General features: G+C 42.3%; 1 protein-coding gene across 1 annotated transcript in view; it reads right to left on the reverse strand.

Moving 5' to 3' along the window:
* SDK1 (sidekick cell adhesion molecule 1) overlaps window positions 1–17,184 on the reverse strand; it is a gene marked incomplete at its 5' end in the record, with an annotated part of 911,733 nt that overhangs the window by 154,454 nt on the left and 740,095 nt on the right. Inside the window, 2 exons of the mRNA XM_041750102.1 lie at window positions 3,710–3,902; window positions 5,696–5,811. Coding sequence (XP_041606036.1) covers window positions 3,710–3,902; window positions 5,696–5,811 — 309 coding nt within the window. The remainder of the gene's footprint in view (window positions 1–3,709; window positions 3,903–5,695; window positions 5,812–17,184) is intronic.

A 17,184-nucleotide genomic window follows, 5' to 3' on the forward strand; every position in this document is an offset into this window, starting at 1 on the left:
AGGTTCCAAGTCCTCTCACCACTGTCCCCACAACATGGGCTCCCTTCTTCTCAGCTTCCTTCATCTTTACCTCCACTGCATCCTTACAAGACCCCTACACAGAACTTCTGGAACATGGATTCATTCAGATAACATCCATCATGGAGAACCTTCTGTGGGTCCCCAATGCCCAGAATGTCTTTGTCCAAACTTCGCAGCCAAGACTCTTCTGAGTCAGTTCCCAACTTGTTTTCTGGCTCGTCCCTCCCTCGCCTCCAAATGCTGTGCTACCGCCACACCAAATAGCTCGCTCATGCCCTCTTACACTTGAGTCCTCTTCTCACCATGGTGAATGCCGCTTCTCCCACATAGAATACCCTCAGCTGTTCTCTGCACGGAAAGCTATCTGTCAAGAGCTGTCTCAGCTGCTGCCTCCAAGACTCACCTGATGCTCCTCCACAACGCTTTTTTGCTACTCTTCATGAGCAGTGTCAGCCACTTCTCCAGACCTCCTCTGTGGCACTGGCCTCAGACACGTGCCTCATGTCAGACTAGGCTATAAGCTCGAAAGGCAGAGGCCTTATCTCTGCAACCCTTGCACTGCCCAGCTGGCTACTTCACACAAAGTAGGCATTCCACAGACATCTGAGCATAAATGTCCATAGCTTGTCTCTGTGTTGGACAGATGGATGAGTGAACCAATCAAGCAACATTTAATTATAAGATAATTATGTAGAAATGAGACTTGATGAGATAGGCATACTTTTTTTAAAAAATGGAAAAGCTAAACTTGATCAACTGGCTCCTTAATACTAAACTCTGGTGGGGGGTGGTATATAAAATGTATAATTGAAAAGTAGGTTTTACAGCAGAATACACATTATTCTTTTCAAGCCCTCATGAAACATTCACCAAGACTGATCACATGCTGGGCCCTAAAGCAAACTTTGATAAACTTAAAGGGATTGAAATTGTATAGTGTGCTGACAGCAGTGGAATCAGGCTAGAAATCAGTTGCAGATAGACAACAGGAAAATCTCCAAACACATGGAAACTAAACAGCACACTTCTAAATAACTCATAGGCCAAATGGGAAGTCTCAAAGGAATCAAAGTATATAGAACTGAGTGAAAATGAAACCCAATATGTCAAATTATGTGGGATGCAGCTAAAGCAGTGTAGAGAGGAAAATTTATAGCCTTAAGTGTTTGTAAAAGAAATGAGGACAGACCTCAAATCAATAGTTTAAGTACCTACCTCAAGAAATTAAAGGAAGACCAAGAAATATACTCAAAACAAGCAGAAGGAAGGAAATATTAGCAGCAGAAATCAATGCAATTGAAAATAGGAAAACAATGGAGAAAACTCAATGAAATAAGAAGCTGGTTCCTCAAAATAAAATCAATAAAATTGACAAATCTCTAGGAAAAACGACAGAAATAGAAAAAGAGATCAGCAATATTAGGGATGAAACAAGGAACACAATAACATACCCTGCAGCCATGGGAGGAGACTAAGGGAATACTGCCAGCGGTGTTATATGCACAGACTCAACAACTTAGAGGGTCAGTTTCTTGAAAAATCAGACTGCCAATACACAACCAAAATTAAACAGACCACCGAATAGTACTGTAATCATTGGAGACAACGAATTTATAATTTAAAAGCTCCCCTAAAAGAAATATCCAAGTCCAGAAGATTTCACTGGAAAATGCCACCAGACATTTAAAGAAGAATTCATACTGACTTTACACAATCTCTTCTAGAGAGCCAAAGAGGGGCTGGGGAGCCTGGCTGGCTCAGTTGATTGAGCATCCAACTCATGGTTTTGGCTCAGATTATGATCCCAAGGTTGTGAGATCACCCCTTCATTGTCCTCTGTGCTTAGCATGGAGTCTGCTTGAGATTCTCTCTCTCCCTCTGCCCCTCCCCCTGCTCAAGCACTCAAATAAATAAATACATAAATAAGTAAATAAGTAAATCTTTAAGAAAAAGAAAAGAAAGCAGCAGAGGGGGAACAATTCCAAACTTATTTTATGAAGCCAGCCATTACCCTGACACTTAACCAGACACATAGTAAGTACAGAAATCTCTCTTATCAACCTGGATGCAAAAAAAATCACACACAAAGTATTAGCAAATGAAATCCAGCAACATAAATAATAATTACAAACTAGGACCAAGTGGGATTTACTCCAAGTGTGCAAGGCTGGTTCAACATTTGAAAATCAATCTGCTCTATCAACAACTCACCGAAAAAGAAAAACCCACAGAATCGTATCAGTCGATGTAGTTGCAGCAACTGATAAAATGCAATGGTTGTAAGGAGGTCACTGTCCAGGGGTGGGGTGAGAGCTGTTGCTGAGGGTTATGATGAGTGTGAGAGGTTAGGGGTCCAGTAATAGCTTCTCCGGGAAGGAAGTGAGCTCACCAGGAACACAGGGTGGGTGGGGAGTTGCCACTTTCAGATGAGAGACACCTGAGTGCATTTGTGGGTTGACAACAGGGTCAGACTCCATCTTCTGAGAGAGGCAGTGGGGTGAGAATGAAGGGCCTGAGCGGGGAGCTGAGGGGAAGGAAGCTCATCTTGGATGGCCATGACCTCTGTACATGTTGCCTCTGTGAGCACAGCGACAATGAGGCCTCAGCGAGTAGGGCCCAGCCACCGCACCATTGTGCCACTGTGCCATCTGTGGCACAGGAGGCCAGCCATACCCAGAATCCCGTGGCCTGGATGGGAGGACAGACAAGTGGCAGCCCTGGGTGACTTTTTCTTAAACATGTACTAGTTTCAATTCCCCTTATAAAGAGAGTACGTATTCACAGCGTAATGAGAACATGGGGCAAAATTCAAACAAATGTGGAGAATCTCCATGATCACATCACATAAAGATAACAACTGTCAGAATTGTGACATCTTTCCTTCAAGGTCTCTTCTCATCTCAGGTAGTTTTATACAAGTGTGCTACTATAAAATTTAGATCGCATGTAGTTTTACATATTTTTTTTTCACCTAACACTAGATCATGACAATTTTCTCTCAAAAGTTTTTAATAATGACAAAATGTTTAGTATATTGTCATTCTATAATTTTTAAAATTATACCCATCTGGGACATTTGCATACTTTTCTTTCTTTCTTTTTATCCCATTACAAATAACCACAATGAACCTCCCTGTATGCGAGTCTTAGTGTACATCTGCGGTCATTTTCTCAGATAGCTTCACTAGATGATGCTTTCCACAGGTGTCAGCTGGCCTAGAGGCCGAGAAGGAGCTGGTCTGAGCTGACCAGATGGAGGTGATGGCAAGTCAGGATGCTCAGAGGAACTCAGGAGAGATGCCCCAGGGAGGGTCAGGGAAGGCATAGCTGGGAGGCCTCATGGGGTGTTCAAGAAGAAGGTAAGGGGATTGGAAGTTGAAATCTGGGGATAGAGAAGTCCAGCAAGACCACAGGTGGACCACATGGCTGAGTCCAGACTGTTTCTCTTGCCCTCTGAGATCTTTCCTCTAGCCTGGCTTCGAATCCCAGAAACCATCTTCTGCCACTCATTACTAATACTGTCCATGACCTATCTCACTAGGGTGCACAGTCTGTGAGCACTCTGAGGACATGAAAGCTCCTCATGACCCTCCTCAGACCTCAACCAGCACTGGCAGTGAGGTAGTCTGGACCTCCTTGACACCTGACTTCTGACTTTTGAGAAGACACATGGCAGAGGAGTACTCACTATCTTCGTGAGTCCATATGAGCTGAGGTGTGCTTGGAGGCCCATCCCCTGGAGTGGTGAAACACAGAACTGATGCGAAGTAAGCAGTGAACTTCTTCAGATTTGTTATATACCCATGGTGGACTCCATGGAAATCTGGTGCAATGGTGACCACTGTGGTGGCCTCGGGGACTTCAGCTGGCCACGCCAGGAGCTGTGAGGGGACAGGTGGACAAAGAGATCCTTTTAAACTGCACATCTTCACTCTCAAGTCTGTATCCAAATTTTTATCTTGTAATTACTGTATCTTCAAAGAAAGCAATGTCATGATTAAGACATTAATCATTTAACTCCATAAATCCTACATTTTATAATCTCACTTAAAAATATGGAGTTGAAAGGCTATCTCACAGATAATTGTACACAAATATATACATTTGTATATATTTTATACATGTATATATAAATAAAATATCTACTTTAAACATGTTGGAATAATAGACACTCCTCAAACCTTCACTTTTTCTTCACTTAAAGATGTTGTGGAGCATACATTTTTTTTTTTTAGCACTATGCAATAAAGACAATGCCATCTTTACTTGACTTAATCGGTACAATAAAACAAACACAAATATCAACAAAACATGAAAACAGATATTTTTTCCAGATAGGCACCTACTCTGCCTCAGAAAGAAGCCCGGGATTCAATGAGAATGAATCTTAATTATTTATGATTTATGTCACATTAGTTTTCTGAAAAGAATTTAGGAAGTCGATTATAATTTTAAAGAAATATAGTATACAAACAGTCCAAGGGAAGTTGTTTTAATGTTTGGGCAACATTATGTATGAGTGTGACTTTTAATTCCTTTGATACCAAACATTTCCAGGGTTAATTAGGTCTGAAGGTTGACATGCTGCAGGACACAAAGCGTATTTATATAGATCAAACCGACACTGAGCCATTGAATGAATGCTCCAGTCTTGCCAATAAGACTTGACAGGAAAGTCAAGGAGGCAAAATCATCTTGGTTGATCAATATGATTTTCTTTCAAAAAAGCTTCTGAGTGTAGATTCCTCTGGGGGAATCTAAAAGGAAAAGAAAAGGCAGGGCAAATTTCTAGCTACATCTGCCTTTCTAGTGAAAACAAAAAAGTGTTTTTGTAAGTTGAATCCAAACGGGAAAAAGAAGTGAACCACGTGTCTAAGGAAATAATACTCTCTGAATCTGAAATTACCAAGAATTCAAGCAGACTAGATAGAGTCCTTTCTCCATAAAGGTCTTCCCTGAGCTTACCTGCTATTGCAGAACACTAGTGACTGTGATGTAGGTAAAACCAAGACGGGATCCCAAGTCTAACCAGAAGATGATCTAAAAGGCACGATGAACTACACTTTTGGAAATTGCATCCAAATACATCTATGAAGGTAACATATTCTGGTCATTAAGGAAAGTTATCTGGAGATTATATAGTGGGAATCTGGGTATCTAATTCAAGCCAGGTAAGTGCCCTGAATTCACTGGTCTTGGTTCTATAAACAGAACTCTCTCTGAACTTGAGACGGGGAGGGAATAAATATCTTTACCTGACAGAAATATTATTCACTGCATCTAGCACCCTTTGTTCTAAGTCTGTGGTCCTCTGAGAGGACTTCTCTCCAGGAAGAAGTGGTTTATACAAATGCTGATTCCAAACAATTGAGATAGGTTTTCCACTGCTAATTTTAAAATAAATGGCTTTTCTCAAAAGAAATTGCTCTGTTACATATGAACCATCCACTTGAAAACTAATAATTTGAGTTTTTGAACGAGTAGAGCAGATAAGGGCTTGGATAAATGGTGACCCCCCCATCCCCCCGCCCAACCACTAGCACCAAAGCCAACACACTCTGTAACTTGATGCAGTGGGTTCCTTATGAAATGAGGAGTGGGCAGCCTTCTCATTGGTCACAAGACCATGACATACCAGGACGGCCACCCAGGGCTCTGAACTAAGTCCATGTACCTTATATCCCTGGTTGATGCCGTTGATGAACTGCTGAGGTGGGGGATTCCAGAGAAACTGGATGGTTGTGGAATTCACAGCTTCCATCTGCACGTTCTGTGGGGGCGCAGTAGGCACTGTTCCAAAGCAGTCGTGGAAGACAGCAAAACAAACGGTAGGAGGCACGGTAGGGAGAAGAGATGAAAAAGAAACTCTTAACTGCCACTCCTGATTCACAGGCCATTACAGCATTGAGAACAAGGAAGTGTGATGAATGTTTCTGGAAGCTAATAGTGGCATTACAAAGAAAAAGAACTGGGCTATTTCTCATCTTGTGCTGGAGAATTCTTTAAGGTGTTGGTGTAAAAGTGGACTGGATCATCTCATTCCACGGGTGAGGCTTTCCCAGGAATCCCAAAATAAAAAGCTAATAAAAGCTTTCTCTGGTTCATTTCTCAGTGACTTAGTGTTTGAGATCCAGGCAAGGTTTCGAGAAACCCCTTCCCCCCCTAGGTACCACCATGTTTCAAGCCCATTTATCCTTCATATGGGAAAAAAAGCATCCCCTCCCATATGGATTGTTCATTCATCTGGAGACTAAATTTCTCTTTGTCTATTACAGGGATCACCATTTGTCTTCCTGTTATTGACCAGCTACACCAAATGGCCTGCCTTCCAGGAAGTCATGTTGGCTACTCATGCAACTGAAACAAGTGCATTGTTCTGTGGAGCAGCAGACACCTAGGACAGAGCAGCCAACTCTGCCCTATGAAAGCATGGAAGGCTCTGGCCAGGAGGCACCTAGACTAGGTCTGGCAGAAATGTCTGAAGAGGGAAGGCCTTGAGAAAGGCCTTCTCCATTGGGGAAATAGAGTGAGCAGGACCTGGGACTGTAAAACCCCGGCATACTGTGAGGAAACAGTGAGCATGACTAGACATGGGGTACATGGGGGCAGCTGTGCTGAGGATGTAGATAGGTTGCTTTGGGCATTGCTTCATGTGCCAAATACAATGGTTGATAAAGTACACGGCAGACCATTAGGAATCCAAAGGGTTTTGAAAAAGGCAGCCATGACTGGCTGCTGGAGGACAAGAACCCCACTGGCCTCGAAGGAGGGGATGAGCCCACTGGCTGTGACATCCAACTTTCTGCAAAAGAAGGTCCTGTTCTTTCAGAGCTTGCTTCAAAGATAAGACACAGAAGCCAAAAGGATCCTCTGGCTCAAGGTAAAGACATAAAGACAACAGTTTCTTGGCACAGAACACACGGGGACAGAGCATGGTACTGTTAAAGATTACTAAGCCTCTCATTATTCTCTTCTCCAAAAGCTCATCTCATTAGGCAGAAGTGAAAAAAACATAAAATTCACCCCAGCCCCTCAGTGTACTCCTCAAGTAACGCTCTTTTCCCAGCTGCTCTTGATGCTGGCTGCCAGGCCAATGGTCTGGTTCCCCACTCAGCATTTGCGGATTAAAAATAACTAAATAAAAATGGCCAGGGGGGATCACAGTGCTGAGGATGTAGAATGCTGGGAAGAACGTCACTTCCCAGTACTGAAGCTGAACTAACTACTAAATCTTGAATTTCCTTGAGCCTGGAGGAAGGCCAAGGTCAACAAGGCAACCAGGGAATCTGAAATGTTAAGAAAAGATGGGCCTCTTGGAGGGGTGAGGGTGCAAGTGCTGGCTCACCTGCGACAGAGAAGGATCAGGGGACACTGTGCAGCCAGGTAGGGGAAACTCAGCTAAAATTTCTAATGAATCGCCAGCACCTGAATGCGGGCTGGCAGGGTAGGACAGAGCATTCGGAGGCTGCAGATACCCAGACAAGTTCGGTGCTACAGAGAAATGGGGGGAATTACAAAGGCCTTCCCATTGGAAGCCAAGTGAGCCAGGAAGCTATGGAGTAATATGTTTAAGGTACTGATGGGAAAATCTATGGTCCCAGGGTTCTTGTCCTGTGAAAGCACCATAAAGGCGTTTTCAGGGAGATGCTGATGGGGAGAATTCATTACCAGCACACCAGCACTGTGAAAAACCCTGGAGGAACGTGATACCAGACAGATACCAGGCCTAGTTGTATGCAGAGAAATGGTGATTTCCAGAAACAGCTAAGATGAAGGCAGATAGAATGGATTTCTTTTCTTATTTTGACTCACTCTCAAATATAGCTGATTGTTTAGAGCAACAAAGGTAGTGTTTCATCAGGACCTGTAGCGTGGGTACGAGTGAAATGAGTGGTCCTGACAAGATGAGAATTGGGAAGGAGGCTCTGGAAGGACACACTGACCAGATTCTTACATTATGCATGTGGTATGCCTCAAGATAAACTGTGATTCATTAAGGATGTCTGTCATAAACTCTGGAGCAATCACTAAATGAGTTTGGAAAAGAGATATAAAATAAGGCAAGCATGGGGAAAATGATGTAAATATGAAAATACCTAATTAATCCCAGAGCAGGTAAGCAAAAGGAGCAGAAAAGGAGAAAACAGGAGAGGGATCAAATAGAAAGCAATTGTCTAGATTACAGATTTTAACTTTATCAAGTCACATAAAATGTAAACAGTCCATACATACCAACAAAAGACAGGCCATCGGATGAGAAGCGAGACCTGACTTTGTGGTGTCTAAAAGAATCTCACTTTAAAGGTGAAGACATGCAGAACTTACAAATAAAAGAACAGAAAAAATACACTCTGAAGATACAATCCCTCTGGAGTACAGAGGGGCAGCACATGGGATTCTGCGGGTGATGGAAATAGTCTGTGTCTCGATCACGGTTGTGATTGTGGACTATGTGTGTTTATTGAAACGTACACAACTGTACCTTAAAAAGGGGGAATCTATAATTTTCTGTAAATTATATCACAGGGAATCTGACTTTTAAAAACCGCTGTAAGGGGGCACCTGGGTGGCTTAGTGGTTGAGCGTCTGCCTTTGCCTCAAGTCATGATACCAGGATCCTGGGGATCAAGTCCCATATTGGGCTCCCCGCAGGGAACCTGTTTCTCCTTCTGCTTATATTTCTGCCTCTCTCTCTGTCTCTCATGAATAAATAAATAAAATCTTAAAAATAAAAACCTGCTGTAAGTTTTTTGATACTTTTCTCCCACCATGAGGTGATGTCTGTGCCTGGGACCCTGGCATGCGGGCTCAGCAAATACTCTGTCCAGGACCCTGACACCACCTTGGCTATCCTGGGGGAGCCCAGCCTCGAGCCTTCCCTGCCATGGCCCCGACATGTGAGAGGATCCATGTCCTGCCCTCCAGCCCAGCCCGGCCACCCTCAGACTGGGGACCTCCCCTCCAGCCCCACAGCACCAGGAGGTGCTGTAGGACAGTGGTTGTCTTAAACCTCTGGTTGTCTCCACTGAAAGAAGGGAAGACATGAAGAGGGAGACGAGGAAGGAGGAACAGGGAGAGGGAAGAAAAGTATCAGAGGCACCTGGGAGGAGACTCTGACGTGTTGGCTGCTTCTCCCAGAAGCCTCATTCTGCCCTCCCTTCTCATCAGCTGGGGTCACATCAAAGCACCAGGTTCAGAGTGGCTCTGCCTGCAGCACCCCTGCATCACAGCCCGTGAAGCTAGAGGCACAGTCCATCCCAATGTCCCAGGAAGGAGGTTCTGGAGCCCCAGAGTCCTTCCTCTTGCCCACCTGGGGCTTTGTCCAAAAAAATCACCAGTTGTCCTAGCCATCCTTTGGCTTCTTGTCACCCTAATTATTGTCATCGGAAATGACTCATGAATATAAGGACGATGGAATTACAAATTCCCTAAAGTGAAAGAAAGAGCTACAGCCAGAAAATCCTTGTCGAAAGTGTTTCCAACAGAGGCTGAAAGGCCTTAATTATTGAGGGCTATGGAGCCCTCCTCTTGCGAGGAAAGGCTCTGGCCTTGCTCCCAGGTAGGGCTTCTCTGCAGTCTTCACAAGAGATCTCAGTGCCTCGGTGGCCTCCCATTGCTCCCAATAAGGCCTCCAGGGACATTTTCTCCCCAGATAATTAGCATTTAAAGTGCAGTTCTTCCCTTGTCCCTAACTGCAGACCTTGAAGAGGTCTGCTAAAGTGACAGGTGTTATGCTCTTCTGTAGTTTTCATTGCTCAAAAAGAAAATTCATTTTTTTCTAGATAATTCCCCCTACAGTGATCCTAGTACTCTCAGTCTTAAATTCAACACAGCTTTAACTCTGTCTTGATTCTCACAGCCAAGGACAAGGAGCCCTGTTGTGAGCACCTAGCACCCATGCTCCCCTAACAACTACCACAGGTGAACGGAGAAAGCACATGAGCAATTTTAGAAACAGGAATTAATCTGTTACAGAAAAGTCTGTGGTCGGGATAAAGCAATGGCTGAAGCTGGGATTTCTTGGAATGGGCAAGCAGGAGGCACCACATGGCAGAGGAGCACCAAAGTTAATGATGTCTTGTCGATTCTCCACAGTGGTCAACCGCTGTTCACAGCTGCTGAAAAATTTACAACTATTGCATTACATTTGAAAACTTTACCTGTGCATTGCATACTACTAAGTGAAAGATGCCAATCTAAAAAGGCTATATCCTGTGTGATTCTCACTAGAGGACATTCTGGAAACAGCAAAACTACAGAGGTAGTCCATTAGTGGTTGGGGGGGGGGGGGAAGGGACGAGTAGGCAAAGCACAGGATTTTTAGGGCAAACTATTGTGTATGATGTCACAGTGGATGCATGTCATCACACTTTTGTCAAAACCCACAGAGTTTATGGCACCAAGAGTGAACCCTGATATAAACTACGGATTGTGGGTGACACTGATGTATTGGTGTAGTTCAACAACTATAACAGATGCACCACTCTGGTAGGGGATAGTGATGGTGGGGGAGGCTGTGATGGGTAGGGGGTGCACGGTCCATGGGGAACTTTTGCACCTTTTGCTCAGTTTTGTGGTGAACTTAAAACTGCTCTAAAAAACAAAGTCTATTAAAAAAATAAAACTAGGGGCACCTGGATGGCTTAGTTGGTTAAGCAGCTGCCTTTGGCTCAGGTCAGGATCTCAGGGTCCTAGAATCGAGTCCCACATCAGGCTCTCTGCTCAGCAGGGAGTCTGCTTCCCCCTCTACCTCTCTCTGTCCCTGCTCCCCGCTTGTGCTTGAGCTCTCGCTCTCTCTGCCTGTCTCAAATAAACAAATGAAATCTTAAAACAACAACAACAAAAACTAGACATGACTTTACTATGCACTTGCTGAACCCAGCCATTGTTACACATTTTTCAGGAGCATCTGCAGGGAGGTCTCAGAGCAGCACAGCCCACAGCATTCTCCCCTACATCCCCATTCACCCAACCTCTCAAGTTCACTTTTACGGTAGTTCAAGCTGCTTATCACCAGTGAATTTTGTAGTTATTGTTAAGTGTGCATGGAATTTTTTTTCAATTAATTTACTAGTATTTTTGCCTGGTCACATATAGAGGGCGTGTGTGATTATGCTTATTTCCTGGTGTTAGGTGTTCCTCAGTAAAATATGAATGACTTTTTAAAAATTCCCTTCTACCTCCTTCCCTTTCTTTCTTCCTGGCTAGTCATGTAAATTCAGCAAGGTCTGATCCTTGATGGATTTCAAAGTGAATCCTTGGTTTTAGAAATTTAAAAATGTTTTAAAATAATAAGCTACATAAATAAATCAACTCATTAAAGAGGACTGCAGCATTTTACAGCTTCAAATAATTGACTATTTGAAATATTTGGGATCAGAGAGTACATAATTAATATTTATAGGTCATGAATCTTTCAGAATTTTAGTTCTTTAATCAAATAGAAATGAATGTGTCAATATTGCCTACTGCATGCTTTTTTTTTCTTGGATTTTTCAACTCAACTCATTTGAAAACATCCTTAAGAATGCATGCAGCCACAAGTTTCTGAAAAGCTGATTTCTGAAGTCACTAAGCCCACAATCCACTATATGTACTTTATATTTAATCATATAAATATATATTAAAATCATTTATGTCTGTATTAGTAATACCATTTTATATTTATAGAGACATATTTCCCCAGCATAATGAACAATTTTCTAATTAAAGGGAATCATTGGGGCGCCTGGGTGGCTCAGTCAGTGAAGCGTCTGCCCTTGGCTCAGGTCATGATCTCAGGGTCCTGGGATTGAGCCCCACATTGGGCTCCCTGATCAGCCTCTGTCCCTCTTCCTGCTTGTGCTTGCTTGCTTGCTTGCTTTCTCAAAAATAAATAAGTAAATAAAATCTTTAAAAAAAATTAAAGGGAATCATCAGGTAGTAAAAGTCAGATAGTAAAAGAATTTTCTGCCCAGGGAATGTCATGGCAATGCTCTGAAATTGAGATTTGCATGCTCAGATCATCTTCTCCTTTAGCCTAAATTCAATATCTGATGGGAAAGGAATTGGATGAAGTGATGATGCCAGGCAGATCATGCCAGCACCTTTCCCCCAATAGCTGATCTTACCCAGAAAAGATTAGAAGTGGGAAACTGGATGCAGCTACAAAATTGGAAGGAAGGGTATTTATGAATTTGGTTACAACTGTATCAGATTGAGTATGAGAAGTGGTTACAACATCCTGCTGTTGAGCACTAAAACCAACACTCCTCCTTGTAGCTGCAGAATCACTCCTCTTGTAAGACTGCGTAGAAGCTGTAAGAGACATGTTTGGGACCAATGGAGCACAGGAAATAGGAAATAGGAAATAGTACGGCTTCTGAATAACATGGTAGAAGGTGTGTGGATGACATGTCAGATGACCCAGGGACAGACTTAGTTGGAAGACTATTAAAGCAAAACTTTCTGATTAACTCCTTCAAAACAAAGAGTGTTACTTATGTTGTAAAATCATATACCTGTGTTAGATTGAGCGTCCTGTTTGTGAGTCATTTCCTGTATAAGCTTTACTGGGGTGCTTAGTAGATACACCCAGAAGGAAGTGAGGAAGCCAGGACAGTGCAGAAGAGGGCAGCTAATCCCTTCCAGTTGTCCTCAACTGAGGTCAAGGGACTGGGCTTTTCTATGCCCAAACCAGCCAGCCACTAACCAACCATAGGCTGACCTGGGGGAGGAGGTGGGAGGTTCCAGAAGGGTCACAGCAGTGAACCCTGAGCAGACCCTGTGCCAGTGCTGGGGATGGGCAGGCCGCCCAGAGGCAATGATCGGGACCAGCACCGCAGTATACCACATACCAGACATGCTAGGAAGGATGATATGGGCAAAAAGCTAAATGGATATTGGGAATAAGTAAGGTGTCAAAGTACACATTTATAAGTTTTATATACCAAAGCTAACAGGAAGGCATAAAGATTGTACTGCAAAAGTCAACCTGAAAAGCCTCAGATTCAAGAAATTCATTGTTTTATTCACAGAGACATTATCTGTAAGAGGTGGCCTGTGGCCTTGAACTCTTTATTAAATGATGCTATTGGGATGGTAAATCTACTAAAATCCAGGACACTACAGTCCCACCTTTTTGTTGTTGTTGTTGTTGTTTTGTGAAAGACCAAAAAAAAAAAATGGCTTCCCTTTTGACAAAAGGATGTCTTTTAGGGTTTGATGATAATGCTACATGTCAGGTGAGGTTAGAACTATCAGTATCATCCATCCATGATGGAGGCTTTGCTGATTTAATGATCTGAACGAGTTTGTCTCTGGGTCATCTAACTGCCATCCGTTAGTCTTCTAATAGCATTACTCAAAAGTGGGAACTTCGCTGTTTCATATTTCTTTTGTTTTTTTAAAGCTTTATTTATCTGAGAGAGGGAGAGGCAAGAGAGAGAATCCTCAGGCAGATTCCCCACTGAGCATGGAGCCAGCTGTGGGGCTCAATCTCATGACCCTGAAATCATGACCTGAGCTGAAATCAAGAGTCAGATGCTTAACCGACTGAGCCGTCCAGGCGCCCCCCTACCTGTTTCCTATTTCAATTGCAGATGGAAGCCTATGGGCTGTCAGAAAGAAGGGTCCCAAGTGTGTGAGCTAAACAAAGCACTGTTATTATCACTGTTGCTATTAGTTTTGGTGACTTGGAGTCACGTTGAAGATTTGTGGAAGCATGAGTTATTGGCACCAACAGTGGCTCCATTAACTGACACTTCTGAGCACCTGAGTGGACATGGTTGAAACCTTGTAGAAGCATCCTGACACATACGGGGGTCAAAGCAGAAACTCACCTTGGTTATGGAGTTAACTGTGCACTGGAGATAACAGGATCAATTTTATAATTCTAAAGGAGTCACTGTTTGAACTCTGAAGGGAAAATATTAAGACTGGCAACAACATCTATGTAGATCCATAGAAATACTCATTATTTTGAAATACTTGATATGAAAAACATTTGCTCAGAATCCAATCCATTCACCTCAACTCAAAAAAAAAAAACGTTCAACATTATATCTGTCAAAGAAATGAAAGGAAGAGCTGTTAACCTAAAGAAAGATTATGCCCGTAAAGTGCTATTTAAAGAGGCTGAATTATCTGCATTCCGGTTAATGGCAAGGAAGAAGTTTCTCCTAACTGGGGAAAAGGTAATAAATAATCTTCTAACATGTGACTACCTACTTGTGCAAATACTTTCTCGTCAATGGTAGCTTCCATGTATTGGAAGAGGTTAAAAGTCTGCATGCAGTCTGAATGGAGCCATATCAAGAATAAAACCAGATATTAAAACTATGATGTTCACCAATCAAGGTCAAGTATCTCACAATACATCTTGAGAGTTCTGATTGGGAAGGTTTATGCAAATTCATTATATAATAGTTTCTCTTATATTCTCCAAAGGTGACCAATGAGGCTTAAAAAAAATACTGTTATGAATCCACGGACTGACAGGTATTTGAAGCATTTCACGTCATTGCAATTATTAGTGGTATTGATTTTCATATTTTCCCATCTTTAAGTAGGGGGAGTCTCTCCAGGTGAGGATGAGTCTTTTTGACAAGCTGTCCCTAATGTTTAATAGTTTCTTTGCTTTCCGAGAGGTCAAGATCTTGCAGGCTCATCTTATATATTACCTGCTGGATACCTGACCTGGAATCTCTGTTTACTTATCCAAGAATGCCTGTGTTGTGTGTGTGTGTGTGTGCGTGTGTGGTTACTGGGAAGCCCAGGGCTACTGCATTAGTTCCTATTTCTATTATTTTTTTTAAATTCTTTTTTTTAAGACAAAATCATCATACTGCTAATTCAAATTCAAAGTTTCAACTTTCAACAAAAATCTCAGTTCCCAATAACATCAACATAATACTTCTTTGCTTTACCTCATAACTCTCACACAATAGTCTTAAAATGTAAACCCAACACCATCATTACCATGTGACTGCTGAAAACAGTCTCAGAACTTTTTCTCCCCATTTTTAAAAAAGATTTTACTTATTTGTGTGTGTGTGTGTGTGTGAGAGAGAGAGAGAGAGAGAGAGAGAGACCCCAGGATCATGACCTGAGGGCAGATGCTCAACCGACGGAGCCACCCAGGTGCCCCCCAGTTTTTGTTTTTATACCTGGAGTATATCCTGTTAGGGATGTATAGTCAAGTAATCATAGTTTAAAGTGACTTGAAGTAATCGCTTTCTGTTTGGTTATGCCACCAATTTAATATATGCTTGTATTCATTTCTTTGAATTTTACCTTCAATTTTTTAGTATTTTATAAATATTTGTAAGTTAATTTAGTTTTATAAACAGATAGATAGATGGTCTCAAAGTTGCTAAGAAGCCCTATTTCTGCTCTTATGCTCTCTTCTTTCTCTGCAGGGATACTGTGGAATTTCTAGGAAAACCTAGAAAGCAGCACAGCACAGTGGTTTATGAGCCAGAGTCTTGCACCAGGACCTTGGTGAGGGCCTTTTGGTAGGTCTCATCCTACCATGGAGGTGGACAGTCTCACGTACGGGCCTTCCCATCTTTCCATTTGTTTGCAAGTGTCTCATTGGAATAAGTTCCTACAAGTCAGGGGGTTGACGGTTTAGCCAGGTATTGGCATCAGGAGTTCTACCAGTTTGGGGTAGAACATGAAAAGGAATTAGCAATATTTTTAAATGAGACAGATAATTTGCATTTTGACATATTTAAAACTTACAAAGCATTTGAAGTAATGGAAAGACTTTCCGCCCCAAACTGTTTGATAGTGAGCTACCAAGTTAAGTCCCTCAGTCCCCAGAATCTGTGGCATGTAAGTCATAGAAAGGACATAGACCACCTGACCACAATACAGCCACAGAACCCAGAACATCAGAACTGCATCTTATCTACAATTTCTTCTGTTTCTCCTGTAAGGTCCTCCCCTCCATGGTAGTAAGAATCCGGTCCAGATCCTGTGCTGCTTTTACTTTTCACATCTCTTCGGTCTTCCACCTGGGGCTGTTGCTCAATTCTTCCTCGACTTTCACAGCCTAGCTCGACTTTCACAGCCTAGGCATTTCAGGATATTACAGGCTAATTATTTTCTGTGTATTGTCACTCGGTTTGTGTGTGTCTGGTGTCTTTTCTCAGGTAGGTTCCAGCTATGCCTCTTAGGAAGGGGGAGCACAGAGGTGGTGCTCTGTTATTTCATAGAGTCCTCTCTGTGCCACACGATTTTGCTTTGTCCCATCATGGGAGGTTCACTTGAACCCCCTGTTGCCTGAGGTTTCTCCTCAGCAGAGTTATCGCTGTCCCTCTGTAATTCCTATGCATTTTGGGAGGAGATGCTTGGAGACTACGGGTACCCGTTCCTCATTAAATGTCCTTCCACTAACTGTGGCATCCACTGATGTGTGCTGATTGACCTATCAGTATTCGTATCATGTTGCTTCCCCACTAGCACTGAGCAAGCGTGTCTGTTTCAAGTCTTATCACAGAATACTGTCAGATTTTCACATTTTTGCGAAAATGATAGGTGAGAAATGGTGTCTCTGTGTAGTTTCCTTTGTGCTCCTCTTATTATTGGGAAAAGTGAGCACCTTCTCATGTGGCTAAAGGCCACTTTCACTTCTGTTAATTCTCTTATTTCTTGACTTCTCTCTTTTGCTTACTGGTCTTCTACTCTATTTTAAAACTCTTAATAGACAGCTTAATATACAGTTAGTAACGACTTCTCTGGGATATAATTTGTCTGCTGTTTACCTTTTTTTGACATACAGAATATTTTAGCTATATAAACATATAGTGAAATTTATCAATTTTTTTTCATTTATTGCTTCTAGATTTTAAATGATAGAGAAATTTTCCCTGCTTCCAGGTTATATGGAATTCACTGTTTTCTTCTAGTACTTCTGTGGGTTCCTGTTTTTAATATGGATCTCTCTGACCCATTTGGAATGCAATGTTGAATCTGGTGTGGAGAATGGCTCCAGTTTCATCTTTTCCCATAGAGTAATCCACTTGCTTCAATACTACTTATCAACAATTGTGTTTTTGGTTAGTCATTTGAGATGCCACTGTTTTTGTGTACTAAGTTTTCACATGTAATTGAGTCCATTTCTGGATTTCCTGCTCCTTTCCATTCATCTTCTGTTCCTGCATTGATACTGCACTCTTT

The sequence above is a fragment of the Vulpes lagopus genome, chromosome 3 (assembly GCF_018345385.1).
Source record: "Vulpes lagopus strain Blue_001 chromosome 3, ASM1834538v1, whole genome shotgun sequence".
Taxonomy (NCBI): Eukaryota; Metazoa; Chordata; class Mammalia; order Carnivora; family Canidae; genus Vulpes; species Vulpes lagopus.